Raw genomic sequence first — 19,537 nt, 5'->3', positions numbered from 1 at the left:
AACTTTATTACTTTTATAAAATTTGCTTATGCATAAAGTCTTATTTTTTGCGCTGACATCATTTTAACTTTTGTTGGTCCAGTCGTGAATTAAACAGTGAAAACGGGATTTCAGGAATGTGCACTGATGTCACGTTGCACTGCAAAAGTTGAGCCAGGTTTAACTTTTTTAACTTTTTAACTGGACAGCAGTGAGTTTTGTTTGTTTGTTTGTTTGTTTGTTTGTTTGTTTGTTTGTTTGTTTGTTTGTTTTTCCAGTGAATGAGCAGGCTGTGCTTGTGCAATTTTTGGATCACTGTACACGCTGTTTTTGCTTGTTTGTTTTCTAAAGTTATTTTGAACTTTTAGAACAAGAACAGGCAAACACTCAAACATGAGACAATGACATGAGCACAAAACTTAAAAAAAGGTTCTGATTAAAAAATAGTTCAAATAAAGTCTACATGAAGCCACACTGAAGACATAAATCAACATGCTGTACACCATGCTGTACTAGTTTAGGTGTAATTAATAAAGGGACCCAAAACATGTTTTCAGTGTGAGTCAGATGTGGAGTACCAGGAAGTTATTGACAAATTGTGCCTTGTTCTCATAAACAAAGTGTCACTGGAACCAGCCGGGGTGACAAAATCCCATGAAAGCTGCACATTAATTACTGCTGCAGTTTGAAAGGCCAGCAGAAACAGTAGCATTTTACGCAGCTGGCATGTAACCCACACCTGAGCTGCATCACACACACACACAGACACACTCACACACACACACACACACACTGACTCTGCTGTGCTCATGAGAACTGTCCTCTGAGGTCTGGACTGGGGAACAGGATGTGCCCAGGCTCCATTATTTAGTTATTTGGTCCTGTGCATACATACTTGTACTTCGGAGAGCAGGTAGCTCAAAGTGGGCCTGACTCTGCCTCCTGTTCTTGACACAGCCAAAGCCAACCAATCAGAGAGATGCTCTCAGGCCCAAGCACCGGCTAGGAATGCACGCAATAGCCATTTACTGTATCCTGTGTAAATAATTTACTCATGCGCTTAGTCACACGCAGTCTTTCTCTCCGTCTCTTCATCTCTCCATCCATGCTTCTATCTAGAGCAAAACCACTGACTAAAAGACACACTTTTTAACTCAAACAGAGCAAACTGTGCTAATATAATGAATCATCCCACATACACACCAGGGAGGTCACACATCCGCGTACACTGCATAGCAGAGACACGCACACACTATACAAACACACACAGGGTGTGGATTGCAAAGACAATCAAGGTCATTCGCGCGCTTTGAATAATTTAAGATGTCTCTTTGCTGGACAAAAACACACGGTGACCTCTTCACATTGAACGTAGCAAGTGTGTGTACAGTACGGATGTAAGGGTGTGTGTGTTGAATGGGAGACCCCAAACACATAGTCCCTTCAGCTCCTTTAGATGCTCCAGAAGAAGATGTTTTCTCCCTGAGATGGTTTTTGGGATTTGCCGGACAAAAAGAAAACTGAGAAAGAAGAGAGAAATGGAGGAAGAGGGAAAGACACGATGAGAGGACTGAGACAGGACACACATCTAAAACACTGGTGGTCTTCTGCTGTCAACAACTTCCATTAGATAATGACAGATAATGAGCATGGGGGGAATGATTTGTTTAAAAAATGTTGTCAGTTGTGTTGTGAGAGCGAGAGGGGTTGATTGAAATGTGTGAAAGAAATGTTGTGGTTACGAAAAGGGGAGCGGCGTAAACCTGCTTGGCTCATGATTGCAGGGGAGGTCAGTTATAGATTACCTGTTTAGTCTAGAGGGAGAGAGAGGGAGCACACGTGAGAGAGAAAGGATGGATGGTGGAGAGGTGGGGAAAAGGTGAGGTGGGGCAGAGAGGAGGGGGAGCGTTTGAAGAGACTCCCCTGCTACGGGAGGCTGCGCTCGAGGAAAATCGATCCTCTCCCTTCAGAGAAAGAAATTTATGAAGCTGGAACATAAACGCAGTCATGTCCAATTAGCTGCTCTGAATTTACGAGGCGAGGCGGGGGAGGAAGTGGGAGGGGACGTGGTGATAAAGACTTCAGAAGAAACCAATAAGGCGTGCTGCTGATCAATGATCCCAGCTTCACGCTACTCCTACTCCTCGCTCGGGCGCTTCCCGCTTCGCTCGGGATGCGCTGCGTTGGAGGGCTCGGCTTTTCTGCAGGCTGCCCTCTACCAATCAGATTTTAATTCATGGCCTTACTTAAATCTCTCTTCCAGACATGCTTTAAAATATATAAAAACTCTGACTGAATCCGAATTTATGTCTGATCTGGTTCTTCCGCAAATGGTTCAATTGCCTTGCAGTGTTGCAGTCCTGTGAGAACCACATATCTCTAAAAACTCAACTTTTCAGAAGCTAAGGAAAACAGCCCAGTTTTCAGCTTTGTGACAATGCTTTTCCAGCTAATCCACGAGGGTTTAAATAGTTTATTTAGCTCAAGAAGAAGGAGAATTTTCCCAACCAGTGATGGAACACATAATCCTTCAGTTTATTAGAAAAACTCAAAATCACCAAATTCGAAGATAAGTGGGAAGGACATGAAAATATGTCATCTGAAAAGAAGTAAAACTAGTAACTAAAGCTGGCAGACAAATGTAGTGGAGTAAAAAGTACAATATTTCCCACTGAGATGTAGTAGAGTAGAAGTATAATGTTGCACAAAATGGGAGGTAAAGTACAAGTACCACTAATTTGGATTTAAGTACAGTACTTGAGTCAATGTACTTAGTGAAAAAAAAAAACCTGTCAAGCACAAACTCTAAACCTTTACAATGCACTTCGCACATCCGGGGCTAATGCATTGATTGCATTATATTGTAATGTCCTGTCCATTTTCCCGTTATTTAACTCATCCCCTGCATATGCTCGCAGACCTCCATGGCATCAGTCAGCCCTGGTTTTGGGTGTTAAGTCTTTCTCTCTCAGACAAAAGCGCTGACACTCATTGCCCATTAAGCTCTCACTCTACTATTACTCCAGCAGGTTGTGTAGCCCCGTTGTGTGTTTTGAGGTATCAGGGGAGGAAGTTGCTGCGAGCAGCGAGTGGGCCTTCTCAGTGACGGCTGATCGAACACAGAGTCGAGGAGGAGGGAGATCTCCTGCTGGGTCAGAGCCGCATCGATGCGGTCTGTCATCACAGGTTAGAGCGCGTCAATGCGGACCCTCCTCCTGCTCCTCCTCCCGAGTCTCACCACTGTAGCCGGAGTGGCAGGCAGACTGTCAGGGCTTTGACACAACTGCCCTACTCCCTGCTGTACTGATTGCTCAGCCCCCCACATTGTCCATACCCCTCTATTTTCTCCTCCACCCACTCCCCTCAAACACATGTCCACAACCCAATTTACCCAGTTCACTCCTCAGTGAGCACTGGCGCAACGGGCAGTAGCAAAGGAGCTAAAGGGGTAAGGCTGCGTGGACAGAGAGAGGGGAGAAGAAAGACAGATGGAGGGTAAAATGAGGAATCAGAGAGGAAGAGTGAAAGGAAACACTGGAGGTCTGGAACGGTTACAGTGGATGGAACAGGGGAGCAAATGTAAAAAATACAGTGGGAGGAGAGTGCAAAACCGAAAATAAAGGAGAAGCAGTGATAGCTGTGTCCCCAGAGAGGAATAGAGGAAAAGGCGTCGTCTACAGTAAAAGACAGATAAAGCCCCATTAACTGCTGCTTCCAGCTGCTTTCTCGGGCTCTGCCACCACATGACTCCCCCTTGATGTTTGTTTATCTTTCTTATTATTTATTCCCCTAATTGCTGCGTCTCTGCTGTCTAAAACAGGCAGCCCTCGTATCATTAAATGCACAGACTCGACGTGACTTCACAGAGACAGTCTGCGAGGAGAGTGGACAGACAAACATGCAGATACAGACAGGCTGACGATGACTGAATAATTATTACAGATCTTTGCAAAACATCGTGTGAGCATGCAGATATGTAGATAATGTGTTGTGTGTAATTGCCGTCTGTGTTATGTTCACTGGCTGCATTTTTTTTTCTGTTCACAAAGTGCAACTTCACGTACCACGCAGACATCACAGAGAGGTGATTGGGGTGGATGTAAGCCATCGGCAGCACAAATGTCTTGTGTTACTGCTGACTTAGACCACACTCTTCATCCAACCTTAAAGGTTTAATATGTAACATTCCCATATCAGAGTGTCTGAAAACGACTACACCTACGTCATCTATTTGGTGGAGCTGTGTCTTTGTATTATCCCAAATGCTTCCAACAATGTTCACACCCAGAGAAAAATCTAACTTTATTCGAGATGCGTTTCAAGGGGAAACGTGAGACATCAGATGATACATCAGAGTGAGGAAGGACATCAGTGAACTAGCTAGCTAGTCACTCTATTGTTTACTACTGTTTGCGTTGCTCACTCATGATGGAGCGCGATGAGTCATCTTCATTGGCAGTGGTGGTTGCTTAACAATGAAGACAACAACTCCCATGATCCCACGCTACTTCATAATGTCATCAAACTATGTCTTTTCTGCTCCCCTACCGGCAGAAATGCAAAACTGTGCATTTAACCTCAACATGCTTTAAGTTGTCTCAAGACGGCCATAACAATGCTGATCGTGCAACAGCAGATACTGCATGAAAAACAAATGACATGCGGTAAACATAAGGCCCAACAAGACCTCCAGAATAATCAACAAAGTACACTGTTGACCCACGACCTCCAGAGTGACACACACAAGCATCTTCGGATCTCAAACCACTATCCACAGGATGACACTGAAGCTCGGACAGGTTTAGGTCCAAAAAACGACTTGGGTAGTTTTTTAATAAAGTTTTAATGATATAATAACTTTGGGAAAGATTTGGCTTAAAATAACTTGGTTACGCCAGCCAAGTTGACTGTTGGTAGGAAACTGGAAACTGTGGTCTCCACCCTGACAACCTTCCTCTGTGGGCTTTGAGGCTCCGTAATAACGCCACTGGACTTCGTCCCTCGCTCCCAAGGGACAAGGGTCATAATTCCTCTTTCGTCTTTGTCGCTTGAATGTAAGCATTTGCTGAAACGACTGATACTCTCGTTTTTCTGGGGAGGACAGTCTCCAACAGACTGATAAACAGAAGTATTGACCTATAATTACTCCGGCTAATTAAAACACCACCTTGTGTGTGCGGTTTCTAATGCAGACTGGAATACATTTGAATCACTTATTTCCTTCTGCTCCTAGACTCTCTTTCTCATCCAGCTTCCTCTTGCCCTTCTTTGTCTTTTCCCTCACTCACCTTCTCTCATTTCATCACTCCTCTCTCTCTTTCTCTCTCTAAGTAAATAGACAGGGTTGTGATGGATCCAGCTGTCCCGTCTTAACTTCCTTCAGTTCAGAGCAGCAACTCGCACTTTGATGACTTTGCAGTGAAGGCAGACATCTTGCACATTAACATATGCTTGTGCCCATGTATTATTTGTGTGTGGAGGGACTGAAGAAAGGGATCGGGAGAAATCCCAGAGCAAGCTGTCATCCAAAAGAGAGATAGCTAAAGAGACACGGCACTTGAAAAGTCAGAGTGTCACATCATTCGTGCGGAAGGAGTGCAAGGCTTGAAGTACTCATGGTCTTCCCGGGCTGTACTATGAGACAGAAGTCACAAAAAGCAGGTCAAGGGGACGGAGCGTCCACAAAGTTTCAACCTGCCAAACTGTGCAACCCAAAATTCAGCTCAACTGATTAGAGGATTTTATTTAAGTTAGAACTGTCTGTTAAGTCACCATCTATCTGAAAGAGTTAATACAATGGTGATTGAGCCTATGCTGACCGAAAGTATTGTAATATTCATATATTAGCAGATTAAAAACTCTGTGTCAGTCTCAGACCAGCGAGCGCAGGTCGTCTTCCATAGACAGCAAATGTTTTTACAGTGGCCCAGAAAGGACAAACAGAGGACTAACTAGAGAGAGAGCTTCTCTCACATTGCAATTTGCAAACTGAAAATGTGCTACTGCTGCAGCATTAGAAGCACTTTGATCATTGCTGACTTTTCTTATGAAGCAGTCACAGGAAATTTAATGTGTTTGTCAATGAACTTTACACTGACCACGATCGTTCATCAAAAATGCATCTCCAAAACAAGAAAAAGATGATTTTTGGTATTTTCTGAGAGTGGATCAGTTTGCAGTGAAATATTGCAGTGAGTAATGGAACAAGAAGGAGCAGCCACGGTGAGCTGTGAGATGAAGAGCTGCAGGCGACAGGCTGCAGACCTCCAACTTCTAGAGATAACCTACTCCTTTCACTGTGCCCTGCTGTCTGCAGACTCATGCCACGTGCAGTATGAAATAAGCTCACAAAATGATGGGAAAGGCCCAATTACTGCCTCACTTCTTAATACCACAACAGTTTGTTTTGCAGCTCGTGACCTCTAGATTTTAAACCCCATTTGCTGCTACCAACGGCATCCTCAGGTGTCAGCAAATCAACCGGGACTGAAATCTTTGCAACTTTATTCAGGAATCAGTGACTTTTCCACCATGGATCCAGACCTATCTACTCATTCAGGCTTTAACACCAAGGTATGTCAAATGTCCAGATAATTGACAAGAGGGAGGCCATTTCCTCCGACACGCCGCAGCCATTAAGCCAGCGAGACACAAGCTGCACAGCGGCATGCCTCGAAAATCACTCTGTTCTTCAGTATTGATTTTAAACTACAACTTCTAGATCCTGCACTCAGCGGCGCTTCCACTTTTAAGATGAGACAGATGAGATTTATCACCGAAGATGCAGGAGATGAGAAGCAGTGATGTGTTCGGCGCTGTCAGTCACTCAATGCAGGCATTAGTCACCGTGCCTCAGCTTCTCTGATCTGTTGTCTGTCATCGCCACGCTCAGACAAATGCATCACGATCACACGAAGCAGAGACACACACACACACACACACACACACACACACACACACACACACACACACACACACACACACACCTGTCTCATTTCACACGCACTCTCTTTATTTTCTCCATGAAAAAGAGATGTTCAATTTCCCTCTTCGCTAAGTGGACAGCTCGTGTCCTTCAGAAAGCATGCAGGATACAAGGCCTTGTCGGTGGATGGATTCTCCCTGGCATGTCCTGTCAGCTCGTCCAGGTGATCAGAGAGAAATGTGGGTAATTCATAGGACTGAAGGCAACAATGTGGTATGAGACACAACTCACCATGATCAAGTGTCTCCATTTTTTGCCCGTGAATGCCAAAGTTTGTCATCGTTATTTTGTATGTAAAGTAATGTGAAACTAGAGTCGAGGTTGATAGGCTGACACCATAAACAAAAAAAAAACAATCAAACAAACAAACAAACAAAAACTGATGAGAAAGGGCAGACTATTGTAGGAGGGAAGATTGAAGTAGTCATCTTGGCAGAATACAGGGGCCATTCTTTGAATATTTGATGCAGACGGATAGATGTTCACTCCAGTGGAACAAACTGGATTGGAGTCCAGTCGCTCATCTGGAAAAGGCTGTAATTTGAAGTCGCGGCAGCAGAGTGTCCTTAAGATCCTCATTTCCTTCCCAGCAGAACTCCAACCTCTGGATCAGCCCACCTGGGCCCTGCCCTCTGCGGGGGTCGTACCGCGCACACGCTTATGCACACATTATGTTTATGCACGCGCACACATTCGTACACACACACTGAGACACTTGAATTTCACAGCCAGTGATTGTGGACGAAATTTTCTCCCACATGGCGGTCTTGGATAGAAAATGAGCATGCAGATTCCCAACAATCTTGGACTTACATTATTTTGCATTCAACTTTTGGAGAGTGTATTTTTTTTACTTATTTTTTAGATTAGATCCTGCTGTTTGTTTTGCTGCAGAATTTAGAAAGAGGAAAAGCAACAAGTACTGAAATTTCTCGTTAACAAATTATAAAATAAACTGAAAGCTCAAAAAGAACAGTGAAACTTCTTCTACTACGTAGTTTTCATGATAATAAAAAAATCTGTTTCATTATCAATTAATTGACTGTTTTTTTCTGGTAATAGCTCTATAAACAGTTTATCTCTATAAATGATCAGAAAACAGTGAAAAATAGCCAATAAAACTTCCCAGGGCTTAGTGACATCTTAATATTTTGTGTTTAGTCAGACCAGCAGTCCAAAACCCAAAGATATTCTTTTACTATCTAAGCTGGCATCTAAGACGCTGGACCCTGAGAATCTTTGGCAAATCCTGCTTGAAAATCTAAACGGCTGCCAATTTTCTGTTAATCAACAACCTGATGAATCAATTAATAGTTTCAACTCGACACTGAGTCAATCATTAAATCTCTTCACACTTTGTGATAACAGCTTGACTCGTTTTTGATACTTTAATCAGTTAGGGTGTAGATTGTAGAGGCGCTTGTGAAATCAAATCAGACAGAATCAGATGGACTGGCACCGGTACAAACTGCACTGGCAAACATCAAAATTTAAATGGGAGCTGTAGCTCTGCTACTCACTTCTGAGAAAAAACTGAATTGAAGACTAAAATTTACACTCAACATAGTAAAGTTAGCTGATTTTTTTAATATATATAAATGTCTTTTAGCTAATTAATCCTGAGGGCATCGCATACATACTGAATATTTAAGTGAGTTTCAACTGTGATTTCTGCTCTCTGTGATATTTTACTGTGTGGGTGTATACATCCATAACACCAAACAGTACAGTCCATAAAACATGCACATCTACACCCACACTCTGGTATAAAGAAATGTACTTTAATATTAGGTTTTTCTTCCTTTTTAATCTCTTTCTCAGGTATACAGTGTCATTTACAGTGTCTGCTCAGTAGAAAACTAATTACAGGTTTTGTAGCACCTTGATCGGACCATACCACACACCTTGATACATGTTCTGTCTCTGCATCAGATGTTCAATAGTTGCAATTTTTTCTTTCTTGGTGTCAAAATGTGCATCATGAACACAACACTTCCAAGCAGTGTGTGATTACAACTTTCACATGCTGCCTTTCAGCATATCTCACCTATGCCATCTGTCTTTTCTCTATTGTTTTAAGGTGTAAGTGTAACCTCCATGCCTCCCAGTGCCTGCTGCAGGATGGGAACCTCCAGTGCCAGTGTGAACACAACACCACTGGTCAGGACTGCCAGCGCTGCAAGAAGGGCTTTAAAGCCAAGTCCTGGAAGGCTGGTTCCTACCTGCCAACACCCAATGGAACCCCCAACATCTGTACGTACTCAGAACATGTTTATCAGCTCCTACTGTGTTCATCCAACTCATTAATTTGACACAGTGAGATCCAATGCTGCTGACTCCTTTCATAAGCTTTACCTTTGGATCTCTGTCAGCCTGCTTGACTGTATCATGCATGGATATGACTAGTAATTGATCCAAGTTACAGCACAAATATGTTGCAGTACAATTGTACAGACAAGAGATGTGTCCAGGGAGAGGTGCAACTTCCACAAGATTAAGATACGGCTTAGCTGTTTCCCCATGTTTCCAGTCTTTATGCTAAGCTAAGATAACCAGCTGCTTGCAGTAGCTTCATATTTAGCATGCAGACATGAAAGTGGTATCTGGTATCCCGTGGTGGTATCACGGCAAGAGTTTCTGGCAGTGTGATCGTTAAATCTGACACAGTGACCATCGTTTAAGACAAAAAAATCATGTCGTCTGAACCAGGCCTTACATGCTTTTTGTGGCCGAGCTATTGCTGAACATTCAACAGACAAGCAGGCATTAGTACTCATTTGGAGTCATGTTTCTGGCCACCTGACAAATGTAACTCCAGTGTTCTGAAAGATGCAAAAACGCTTCATAGAGTTGATATGAACTATCACTACAAGTGATTCTTTTCACATTACACTGTCACTTAATCCATTGTTAATATTCAAAATATTGATTAGTGCAGCTTTAAGACACTTAATTTAACAACCTGGCTGATTGTCCCATTTACAGCTTGTTCAGTTGATGATGGTGTCTTAGCCCAACTACTTTTATATCACCTTAGCGCCCTGTTAGCTGTTACTGCCAGTAGCTTAACCCTGCTAATGTTATGCTAGCCAGTTTATTTCAATCTGCAACGTTTGCCAATGATGAAGATATCATCACTCTTCACTCTGGTCCTGAATGAAAAACAGGATCCAGGGAGCAAGTTGAAAAGAAAGGAGAGGCTGAGAGAAGACGATGGAGATGCTGAGCTCTCTGAGTTGTCGTCACCTCAGTGCAGAGCAGATCAGAGCTGTGTAACAACGTGGGAGTGCGTGGGGGGGAAATCCTCTTGGAGAGTGTAGCCAGCTACACTAGCTAGCTATGATAAAATAATAATCTAGGGCAGCCCCTCCCTCGCTTTCTCCTTTCAAACACAGACACACTCACATGCACAGGCAGAGACACACAAAGAAACACAGGCAGACACACACTCGCATGCACCTGTACCTGCACAGAATGGCTCTACTGTCGGCCCTTGTTTATCATGCTGTTGTTTCCAACCCAGTTCTAATGGTACTGACACACACCTTCGGAGCCCATCACCACCCTTTTAAACTCCTGAATCCCATTAGCGGAATTTAAAAATTAAAATGTTTGCAACTTGCTCAGCTGAAATGCTACACAAAATGGCCATGGCTCACAAAACAGTTTGGTCTCTCACGATTGCATTATGTATGCCAAGTTAAGCTAACTATAAATGCAATCTTGGAAAATATGCAAGAAAGAGTTTTGATTCAAGCGCAGCGAAGTGGCAGCGCTCTCTTAAAACATACATATATGATGAGAACCTCTGAATGTGACGGTTTGAGGGAAAAGTAACAGGTCAAATTAAGGAGGATGGGGGATGCGGTGCAGACCCAGTAATTACTCAAAGACATTGAGAGGTGGTCTACAACAAGCCCTTATTTTGCAGAGCAGCTCTTAGGATCCCTCTGCCACCTGAGTCTGATGAATGAGGCAGAGTCAAGTCTTTAGGCAAATTGAATGCATAAATAAACAAGTTCTCATCTCCTCTTCCTTTTCTTCTTCTCTTTCAGGTACAATTGCTGGTTCACCCTCCGGTTCTAGTAAGTAATAATGCAAAGCAAAGCAGTCGAGGTGGTATTCCACTCTCTCTTCCCGTATCGTCACTTTCCCTTTTTGTTGCATTGCTTTTTTCCAAATTTAAGTTGCAACCCCATGCCTCGACTTCTGCACGTCTCCTAAACTCTCCCTCTCTCCTGTGATGTTCAGCTGGCTCTCTAGTCAGTCATTTCTCCTTTCCTGCGCCTCCTCTCTCGGTGCGGCAGCCCGGGCCCTGCGTGCTTCATTATTAATAGGCCTCTCTGTCGCCATGTCCTTTCATCACAGCACATCACACTAACCTGCACAGGAGGAATTTTTCCACAGTTCTGCTTTTCTTATTTAGACTAAAGACGGTGCTGTTGGATTGAGGAAAGGAGGGATGAGTGAGGGCTGGGTGAGGATGGGTGGTGGATGGAGCACCAAAGTGAGCTGAGAGAGAAAGAAAGAGAGAGAGAAAAGACAAAAAGAGAGAGGAATAGGAGAAAAGGATGTTGGCATATGTTAGTGTGTTGTAATGCAGTGTGATTCTGGGTGAGGAGCTCGGGGAGGCAGGAATAAAAGGGAATTTGATTAGGGATTCTCTCTGTGGAGAGGCTCTCAGGCTCCGAGCTGTTAGACAGAAACGATCGGCAAAGTGGCAACATCAACCCTGACAGCACTGGGCTTTTCTCCACATGGCCGGACAGTAAAAGACTGATGCATGGATAGACTGAGCAATTGGACTGCACTGCAGAAGTCTGCTTTTAAATGATCTCCTCACACAATTAGATACAACTGTGCTGTTATTTGGAAAAATATTAGGTGTGATTTACCAAAAAAAAGAAGGATGCCTGCTAATGGTTTCAGGTTCAGTTTGTGTTTGTTAATCAAATTTTTACCTGTGCTGCTGAACAGCCACAACACAAGCTTCATCTAAGGCGATTGCTGCTCCCGAAGCTGAAGATGAGACAGAGCGTGAAGCTAAAGTTGAAGCTGAGGGTAAAACTGAGGGCGAAGCAGAGAGCGCCACAACTACCTCAGAAGCTGGACGGTCCCCGGCTGTTATCCAGGAAGCCCCTCAGGAAGGTGCGGAAAAGTAGACTAGCAATAGCTAGAGGTAGAGAGTAACTAAGTACATTTACTCAATACTGTACAATCCACTAGTCTACACTCGTTTGCCAGCCGTAGTTATTAGTTTCTTTGTAGACAAACATCTTACACACTGCACACACTGCAGAAATATCAATCTTACCAAGTACTTTCTGTTTAATTTAGGCCTAAAACTCTTAATTTTTTAATCAACTGAAAACATCTGCCTCTGCAGCGACACAGTTATTGTTGATTTTTAGACTTCGTTTCTTGTGCAGATTAAACAAACGAGATACAAAGTGTTGATTAGTGAACTTCTGAGGTAAGTTAAGATAACCGGCTACTGGCTTTAGCTTCATATTTCATGAACAGACACGACGGTGGTACCAATCTCTGCTGCCATCTACCTCTGCACCAGAAAGCCAGTGAGAATATTTCCTAAAATGTTAAACTACTCATTGAAACAAGTCAGTTTCTATAGTAAAGAGGTTAAAATGAGAGGCAGATATTTTCACATTTTAAGAAAAAATAGGACTCAGTGGCTATTGGGAAAAAGTGCAAAATATAATATGATTATAAAGTGGTTCAATTATCTCCAACTGGACCACCTACAATTGAAATCTTGCTTACAGGTGAATGCAGAAGTAATAAGTATCTTTAGTTTTTGTTAATGTTTTGTTCTGTTTCTTTAACTTTAGTAAAGGATCTGAATTACTTCTTCCACAGCTGATCAAACGATGCAACAGCAGTGTAGTGGAGACTTTTGACAGAGTAAATGTGTGTGTGCGGATATGCTTTTAGACACGTGAAGGAGTGTGTTTGTGTCTGTGTACACATCATACATAATTCAACCTGCAACTTACTGGAGGTCGTCAGATGTACATTGCATGTTTCCCTTGCCCTATGAATCTGTGACGTTAACGTCAGGCGCAGGTTTTCCCGTCTTGAGTGAGAGCGCGTCAAACTGTATAGACATTCAGACTTTATTTGTTCTGACTGACTGCTTTTAAACAGCCCGGGACAGATGTGAATAGATTCTGTCAGTCGCTTGAACGTACAGTAAAGTGGACTTCAAAGCCCAGCTCGGCCTCACGCTAAATTTAAACCTGCCATGTTGGTAAGCAGCGGACCTCTCATGTTCCACCAGAAAAGCACTTAGGACATGGGAGGAGCTGGGATTTCTGCAGCGCTGTGATGTCGTCAGACTGTTTTTTGGATTTGTTTTTTTTATCTGAAGGAAATCCATTAGGCGCGTTTGTTGAACAGCACAGCACTTTCGTTGTTTGGCTTACATCAATAGGGAACTCAAAGAATTCACTGATTGGCTGTGATTTAGGAGGGGCTGACAGAAGCTTTAACTTTGTATGAACAGAGTTACGGTCCTTTGAAAGCTTTTTAAAGCCAGCTGTGGGACAAGAAAAGTCACCAAACATCACATGTAGACATTTTGTTAATGTTTACAGCCATAATGTGATTATTTAAAGAGTGGAACTAATTTTCATTATCAGTTACTCTACAGATTATTTTTTTCAATTAATCGTTTGGTCTATAATGATCATCACAAGTTTTGCTTTGGTTCACAAACAGGCCAAACCCCAAAGATATTCAATTAACATATAAGTTAAGGATTCAGTAAATAAGAACAAAAATCACATCATTTGGGAAGCTGAAACCAGTGAATTTCCACCATTTTTACATACAAAAAATTTGATTATCAAGTTGCTTTGTAATCAAAAATGTTGTTTTGTGTCAACTGACTGATCGGTTAATCAACACTGTCGCTTTAATCCATGAGGTTACCCAGGTATAAGCTGTGTCTTGTTCAGAAAAAAAACTATCAACTACATTTAATTTTTAACTGCATATAATTTAAACTATTAATTCACATAAATTGCTCTATATAAAATCTAAAAAACAGTACAGACACAACAGCCGTTGAGCTGCACTTCTGGGGTACCAGAAAGGAAAACCATACCATTGTACAGTCGCCCTGTCTTCATTCTTTTTATCTCAGATTCAAGGAGGTGTATTTGGCTTGAACCTGACCCTGAAGTGAGCGCACCCTTGTTATCTGTGTGTGTGCGTGTGTGCGTGTGCACGTGTGTGCGTAGATTTATAGCGGGCATATGGTGCAGTTCAGTGAAACCCATAAATCATCCTCATCCCCTCCTTTTCCTCCCGGGGATCTGAGGTCTTAGGTTCCACTCTCACAGAGCGGCCGCCACAACTGTTTGTACGAGCACACACTGACACGCACATACATTCACAGGTATACACACATGCATAGGTCTTATCGTACCATGTTGCTGAAGGTCCTGTGACATTAACAACTGGATCACATTACAGCATTAGTTATCATGAATAACAGTTTTCGTCTCTGACTCGCAGCTGCATTCAAAGGTGCGTTCAAAGCTTGTATGTTACTTTAAGATATTTGCAGCAGCAATACGTGTACAGAAAAAAATCACTTTATCTGTGAAATGTGTAGAAAAGTGTTCAAGCTGCCTGGGGTTTTATTTCTCTATTTTTCATCCACAGGAAAGTTGGTTATATAAATCACATTTTCAGATTATCACTTCTTCCTGGAATTTGAAAGTATCTGTTGTGGGGTTTTACATTCAGATCATCAAGTTTTTGGCTGTAATCTGCACTGCTGAAGCAAATGTATCCTTTATCAACCTTACAGCGGACTTACAGGTTGGACAGCATGTCATAGTAGTTGTACCCTTTGTCACATCCCTGCCCCAGTTAAATCATTGAGCATGCTCAGATGAGGATTAGCGATCTATTGGCAAGAGAGTCTGATCCACGGAGCCCGCATCCCATTGGTCAGCTGGACAGATGGGCTTTTGGCAAAGGGGGAGGGGAGGTCAGTGAAACCAAATCCTAAAACCCAGTCATATATCTAACAGCCACCGTGACCTCACATGACCCTACTCCATCTTTTCATTGAAAATCAGATCCCAGGGATGTGCGAGGGCCTGAGTGCAGGACTAGCAGACATCTGTGTACCATCACCGTCTCTACTGAGGTCCCTGCCTTTTCATAAAGGCTGAACTTGGCCTTGGACTGAGAGAGATTGGATCATGTCTGGAAAATCATGTGACATATTAATAACATCCACGCTGTCCCTCCGTGCGCCGCCATTAGGCGTTCTGGCAAACGTTAACTGGTCCTGAATCACAATGGCTTCATTAGTGCAGAGCTAAATCAATGTCTAGCACTCTGGTAATAAATGATGAGAATGCTACGAGTGACAGGTGCCATTAAACACTATTGTTATCATTTCTTAGGCTATATTAATACAAGTTACAAATGATCACATTAAATGCAAATGCATTTGTGTGGAAGTCACCTAAAATGTGTCCAAGCTGGGAATACACACGAACTAACACTGTGGTCGCTGAAGTATGAAAGTGTGTGTGTGTGTGTGTGTGTGTGTGTGTGTGTGTGTGTGTGTGTGTGTGTGTGTGTGTGTGTGTGTGTGCCAGAGAGTGTGTCATGGGACAGTTACAGTGAGTCCATCTGTACAGACAGACAGGCACATGTCACAGGATTATGTAATGAATCAGCTTAGATGCATTGCGTGAGAGAGTGATGGCGCTGTTGCATGGCTGAAAATGACACTAAGACCTCGACCTCACCACTTTTTTTTTTTTTTTTTTTCCTTTTATTTTTACATTCAGAGTCCATTGCCTCCAGCGGTTCTGTTTCTGGGGTTGGAAAGTCACATTTCAGCTCTCTAAACCCTCATCGGTTTGATCTCAGTGAAGGTGGGCACTTGCAAACTAGGTATTATGAGACTTTTGTGCGTAACGTAATTTTCGACTGCATTGTGATTCGACTAGAATAGATGAGTATGATGGTTAAAAGTTATGTAAATTCCTGCTTTTATTGATGATGTAGAGCTTACAAAAACCCTGGACCCCAAATCCCCTGCTAGCCTGAGATTAAAGCCTGCCAGATCCCTCTTTCTTGTGCCTGGTGGACTCTTTCTCCATCTCCGCTTTCCAACTGTCTAGTCTAATAAAAAATACATACTGTACCACAGAGGTGGACAACCCACCATCCTTCGGTGAAAAGAGTTCAACTATTTTTTTTCCACAGTTGTTTGATTGTAGAGTCATGACATGCTTTTTGTCAAAAAGAGTAAACTAAAAAAGCTGTTAGGAGGCAGCTTTTAAGTCTTTTATACCACACTGGCTTGGCTCGACTCACTCTTTTTTCTATTCCCATTGTGGATAGCACCTGGCAGCAGGTACTTTTTTGGTTTGACTTCGGTTGATGTTCCAAGCGAGCTGAGTCGGTGACGTGAAAACACTGCAGACTACCGACTGGTCAGAGGGAATCTTCACTCATGAGACACTGCACCACGCAACATCCTGCCCGAGCCTGCATTTTATTTTACTCACCCGCCCCAGATGAACAAGCCGATACTAAAATGTGATGCACACCATCCCTTTGATATCCTCTCTTACATGAGTACTGTAGCTCCTTTGTGTGCATAATGAGTGTGTGGTTGAGCGAGAGAGAGTGACAGCCAATGCGAGCGAAGCAGATGAAAAGGTTAGCCGTGAAGTTGTCATTTTAGCTGTGAATGCACAATGTAGGTTCTAATTTGTCAACAAATAAAGGAGGCAGTGTCTCAAGACCTGTGTTGTTTCCGAACTGCTGGAAATGTGAAGGGGTTGCTGCTTCACTATCAGCTCAGAGTCCCGCCTATGTTGAGGGAGAAACAATAGGGAGTAGAGTCGAGCCATAACATACAGTGAAAAAGTGGCTTTTGATGTAGTTGGTCTTGTTCACATCATGTGGTTTAAGTACCAAGTGCAGATCAGAGACCATATATCGTATGGTCAGATACCTGTAGTGACTGACTATAAATGCTTATTATCAGTTACTACTAGACCAGTAAATGGAGAAATTTGAGAAAATGTTACAATACACAAGGAACAGTGCCGCAGCCACAAAGCTGAATGTCTGGCATCATGATTATGTTATTTCCTCTCATTAACTGACTGCTGAATAAAAATGTGGCCACCGAACCATTTTAGATTCACATTAGTGGAAAATAGTGCAGTGATTAGGCAGGACATCAGAAACATTTATTGAATAGGGAAAATTCTACCAGTGGTTTTGTGTATTCAGATTATGTCTGAATACATGAACTCAGTACATTGTACTACTGTACAGTACTACATTTATTGATTCATTGCTGTGAAGGTGGGAGATGAACCTTTCCCTTATTTTTCAGTGCTAACTTCATCTCTCAGATTTAGAGATGACAAAATTGAGTGTGTGCAAACACATATGCACACATGCATACACAACAATGGAAGTGTAAAACAGAGTAATACACTTTGACAAACAGTGTGTGATTTCATTCTTAGAACCATATTAACAATAGTCACACCTTTAACAGTCACTGTGTTCTGCAGAAAAAACACAATTCTCCAGCACTGAAAGGGTTGTGGAACAGCTTTTGAGTTTAGCCTATCTCAGCAGTGTGAAATCACACTTTCATTGTGTGTTCTCACTTCTGTGTGTATGAATGTGCATGCTTGCGTGAGTGTATATGTGCACATTTCAAGAAAAAACAGAAAGCTAGGAAGGGAAAGCTTTCTTTGGATAAACAATCTGAGACAGCATCTCTTATGCTAATGTCTTAGCCTGCTCATTCCTCATTGCATTTCCATTTTCTGTCCTCATGCAACTGACGCAACAGACACCAGAGCTCCACCAGCAGAAACCAGCTCAACCTCGCGAACAGACGCCGTGTTACCCACAAGCCCTTTGTCTGAGGCTCCACTAGCACCCATGGGAGAAACTGACACACTTCCTGTTACGGCAGAGGTTCTCCCTCCTTCAGAGGAGCACAGAGTTTCCCTGACACCAGAGTTCACACACTCAGAAATAATCCCTCAACATTCACATCTGTCTCACCCAGCACCAAAGGAGTCCACACATCATTTGGTTGTTGATCATCATCATCATCATCACCATTCAACCACAGCAGAGTCCATCCTCCATGCCCCGACTCACGTTCACCATCACACAGGCCCGGTCGAAACTGAGGAAAAACACTCAGAGCTGAGGCATAGCGAGAGAGGAGGTAAGGCACGCCCATAGCTCTAGATGACAGTAGATGTAGAGCAGAGGCTGCCAGAAAATAGAGTAATCTCATTTAGAATCAGGAGATCATTTTCATATTCAGCCAGCATGATGGTTTTATGGTGTGGAACCCCTCTGAAATGGACAATTTTCAGGAGGTGAAAGTCACTAACATGCTCATATACACAAGCTATCATAATTTTATGCTGTTCAGCATCATATTGCATGCCAGAGACGATTATTCAATTTAGGTAGTGGCTGTGAAATCTAGTTAATGTGGATGAGTGAGTGAGAGGCAGTTTCGAGCTGTGGAGAGAGAGAGAGAGAGAGAGAGAGAGAGAGAGAGAGAGACAGAGAGAGAGAGAGAGAGAGAAAAAAAGAGGGTGTGTGAGGACTGACGGAGGAAGGTTTGTGAGAGTCTGAGTTCAGTTGGTATTGTCTTTGCATCATTCAGAGACACTGAGAGGATTGTGGAGCACCAGCTACAGGATCAGGGTGACGTAAAGATATGATGAGCTAACAGGAGACAGAATCAGGACTAAGCCCAAAACATCCCCCAAAATTAACCTCAACTGACTTACTATGTCAGAAGTGTCAAGTTAAAAATAAGAGGATCACATGGTCTTTGAGGTCCCTTCTTTCAGTCAGTGTAGCTGGCTGCCGGTGTCAGACGGTTCGTGCTGAGCTGATTGAGATGAATGCCAAGAACGGTTCGAATCACCCCTACCTCCCCCCTAAGGCAGCATGGGTTTCTGAGATTAAATGCGTTTACGCTCACTGCTGTGCAACATCAGCCTTTGAAACAACTGAGATTCGGATATCCTGCTTTCCCACAAGAGAGCTTTTTTTTTTTCTCCAGCCGGCGTGTGTGTGCACGTGTGTGCTGCTGTGGCAGATGTGTGAGAGAGCAGGTCTAGTGGGGCCAGATTCGGACATGACTAGAGGTAGGCGGGGGTTACTTTGATGAGATGTAATGATGGCATGATGCCAGTTGTGTGAAATGGTCCAGGGTGCTGTGAGAACAGCTGCTGGCATCCTGTCTCACCGGAGCCCCAGGGAGGGGGGAGGGATGAAGGGGAGCGAGTGGGTGGGAGGTAGCCTGAAGGGGGATGCTCCACAGGGGAGTAGGATGCTTGCAGGATGCCCCCTTCTGAAAAAGAATAACTTGAGATGTATATCGCCTGTACAAAAACACCTCAAGGGGAAACACAGATGGAGACATGCAGCAGTGTATTCTCTGGCGGTCTGATAATCATTAGTCCCTCAATGACGTGCATGGTGTGATGGCTTCACGCGATTGGTTATCTGTAT

The 19,537-nt window shown here is 43.1% G+C and overlaps 1 protein-coding gene across 1 annotated transcript in view; it reads left to right on the top strand.

Moving 5' to 3' along the window:
* Window positions 1-19,537, top strand: part of LOC139348987 (sarcoplasmic reticulum histidine-rich calcium-binding protein-like) — a 58,646-nt gene that overhangs the window by 25,709 nt on the left and 13,400 nt on the right. The window contains exons 4-8 of the mRNA XM_070989425.1: window positions 9,045-9,217; window positions 11,020-11,049; window positions 11,942-12,112; window positions 15,802-15,888; window positions 17,841-18,227. Coding sequence (XP_070845526.1) covers window positions 9,045-9,217; window positions 11,020-11,049; window positions 11,942-12,112; window positions 15,802-15,888; window positions 17,841-18,227 — 848 coding nt within the window. The remainder of the gene's footprint in view (window positions 1-9,044; window positions 9,218-11,019; window positions 11,050-11,941; window positions 12,113-15,801; window positions 15,889-17,840; window positions 18,228-19,537) is intronic.

Source organism: Chaetodon trifascialis, chromosome 20, assembly GCF_039877785.1.
Source record: "Chaetodon trifascialis isolate fChaTrf1 chromosome 20, fChaTrf1.hap1, whole genome shotgun sequence".
In the NCBI taxonomy this organism is placed as follows: domain Eukaryota; kingdom Metazoa; phylum Chordata; class Actinopteri; order Chaetodontiformes; family Chaetodontidae; genus Chaetodon; species Chaetodon trifascialis.
This window is presented reverse-complemented; position numbering and strand designations above follow the sequence as displayed.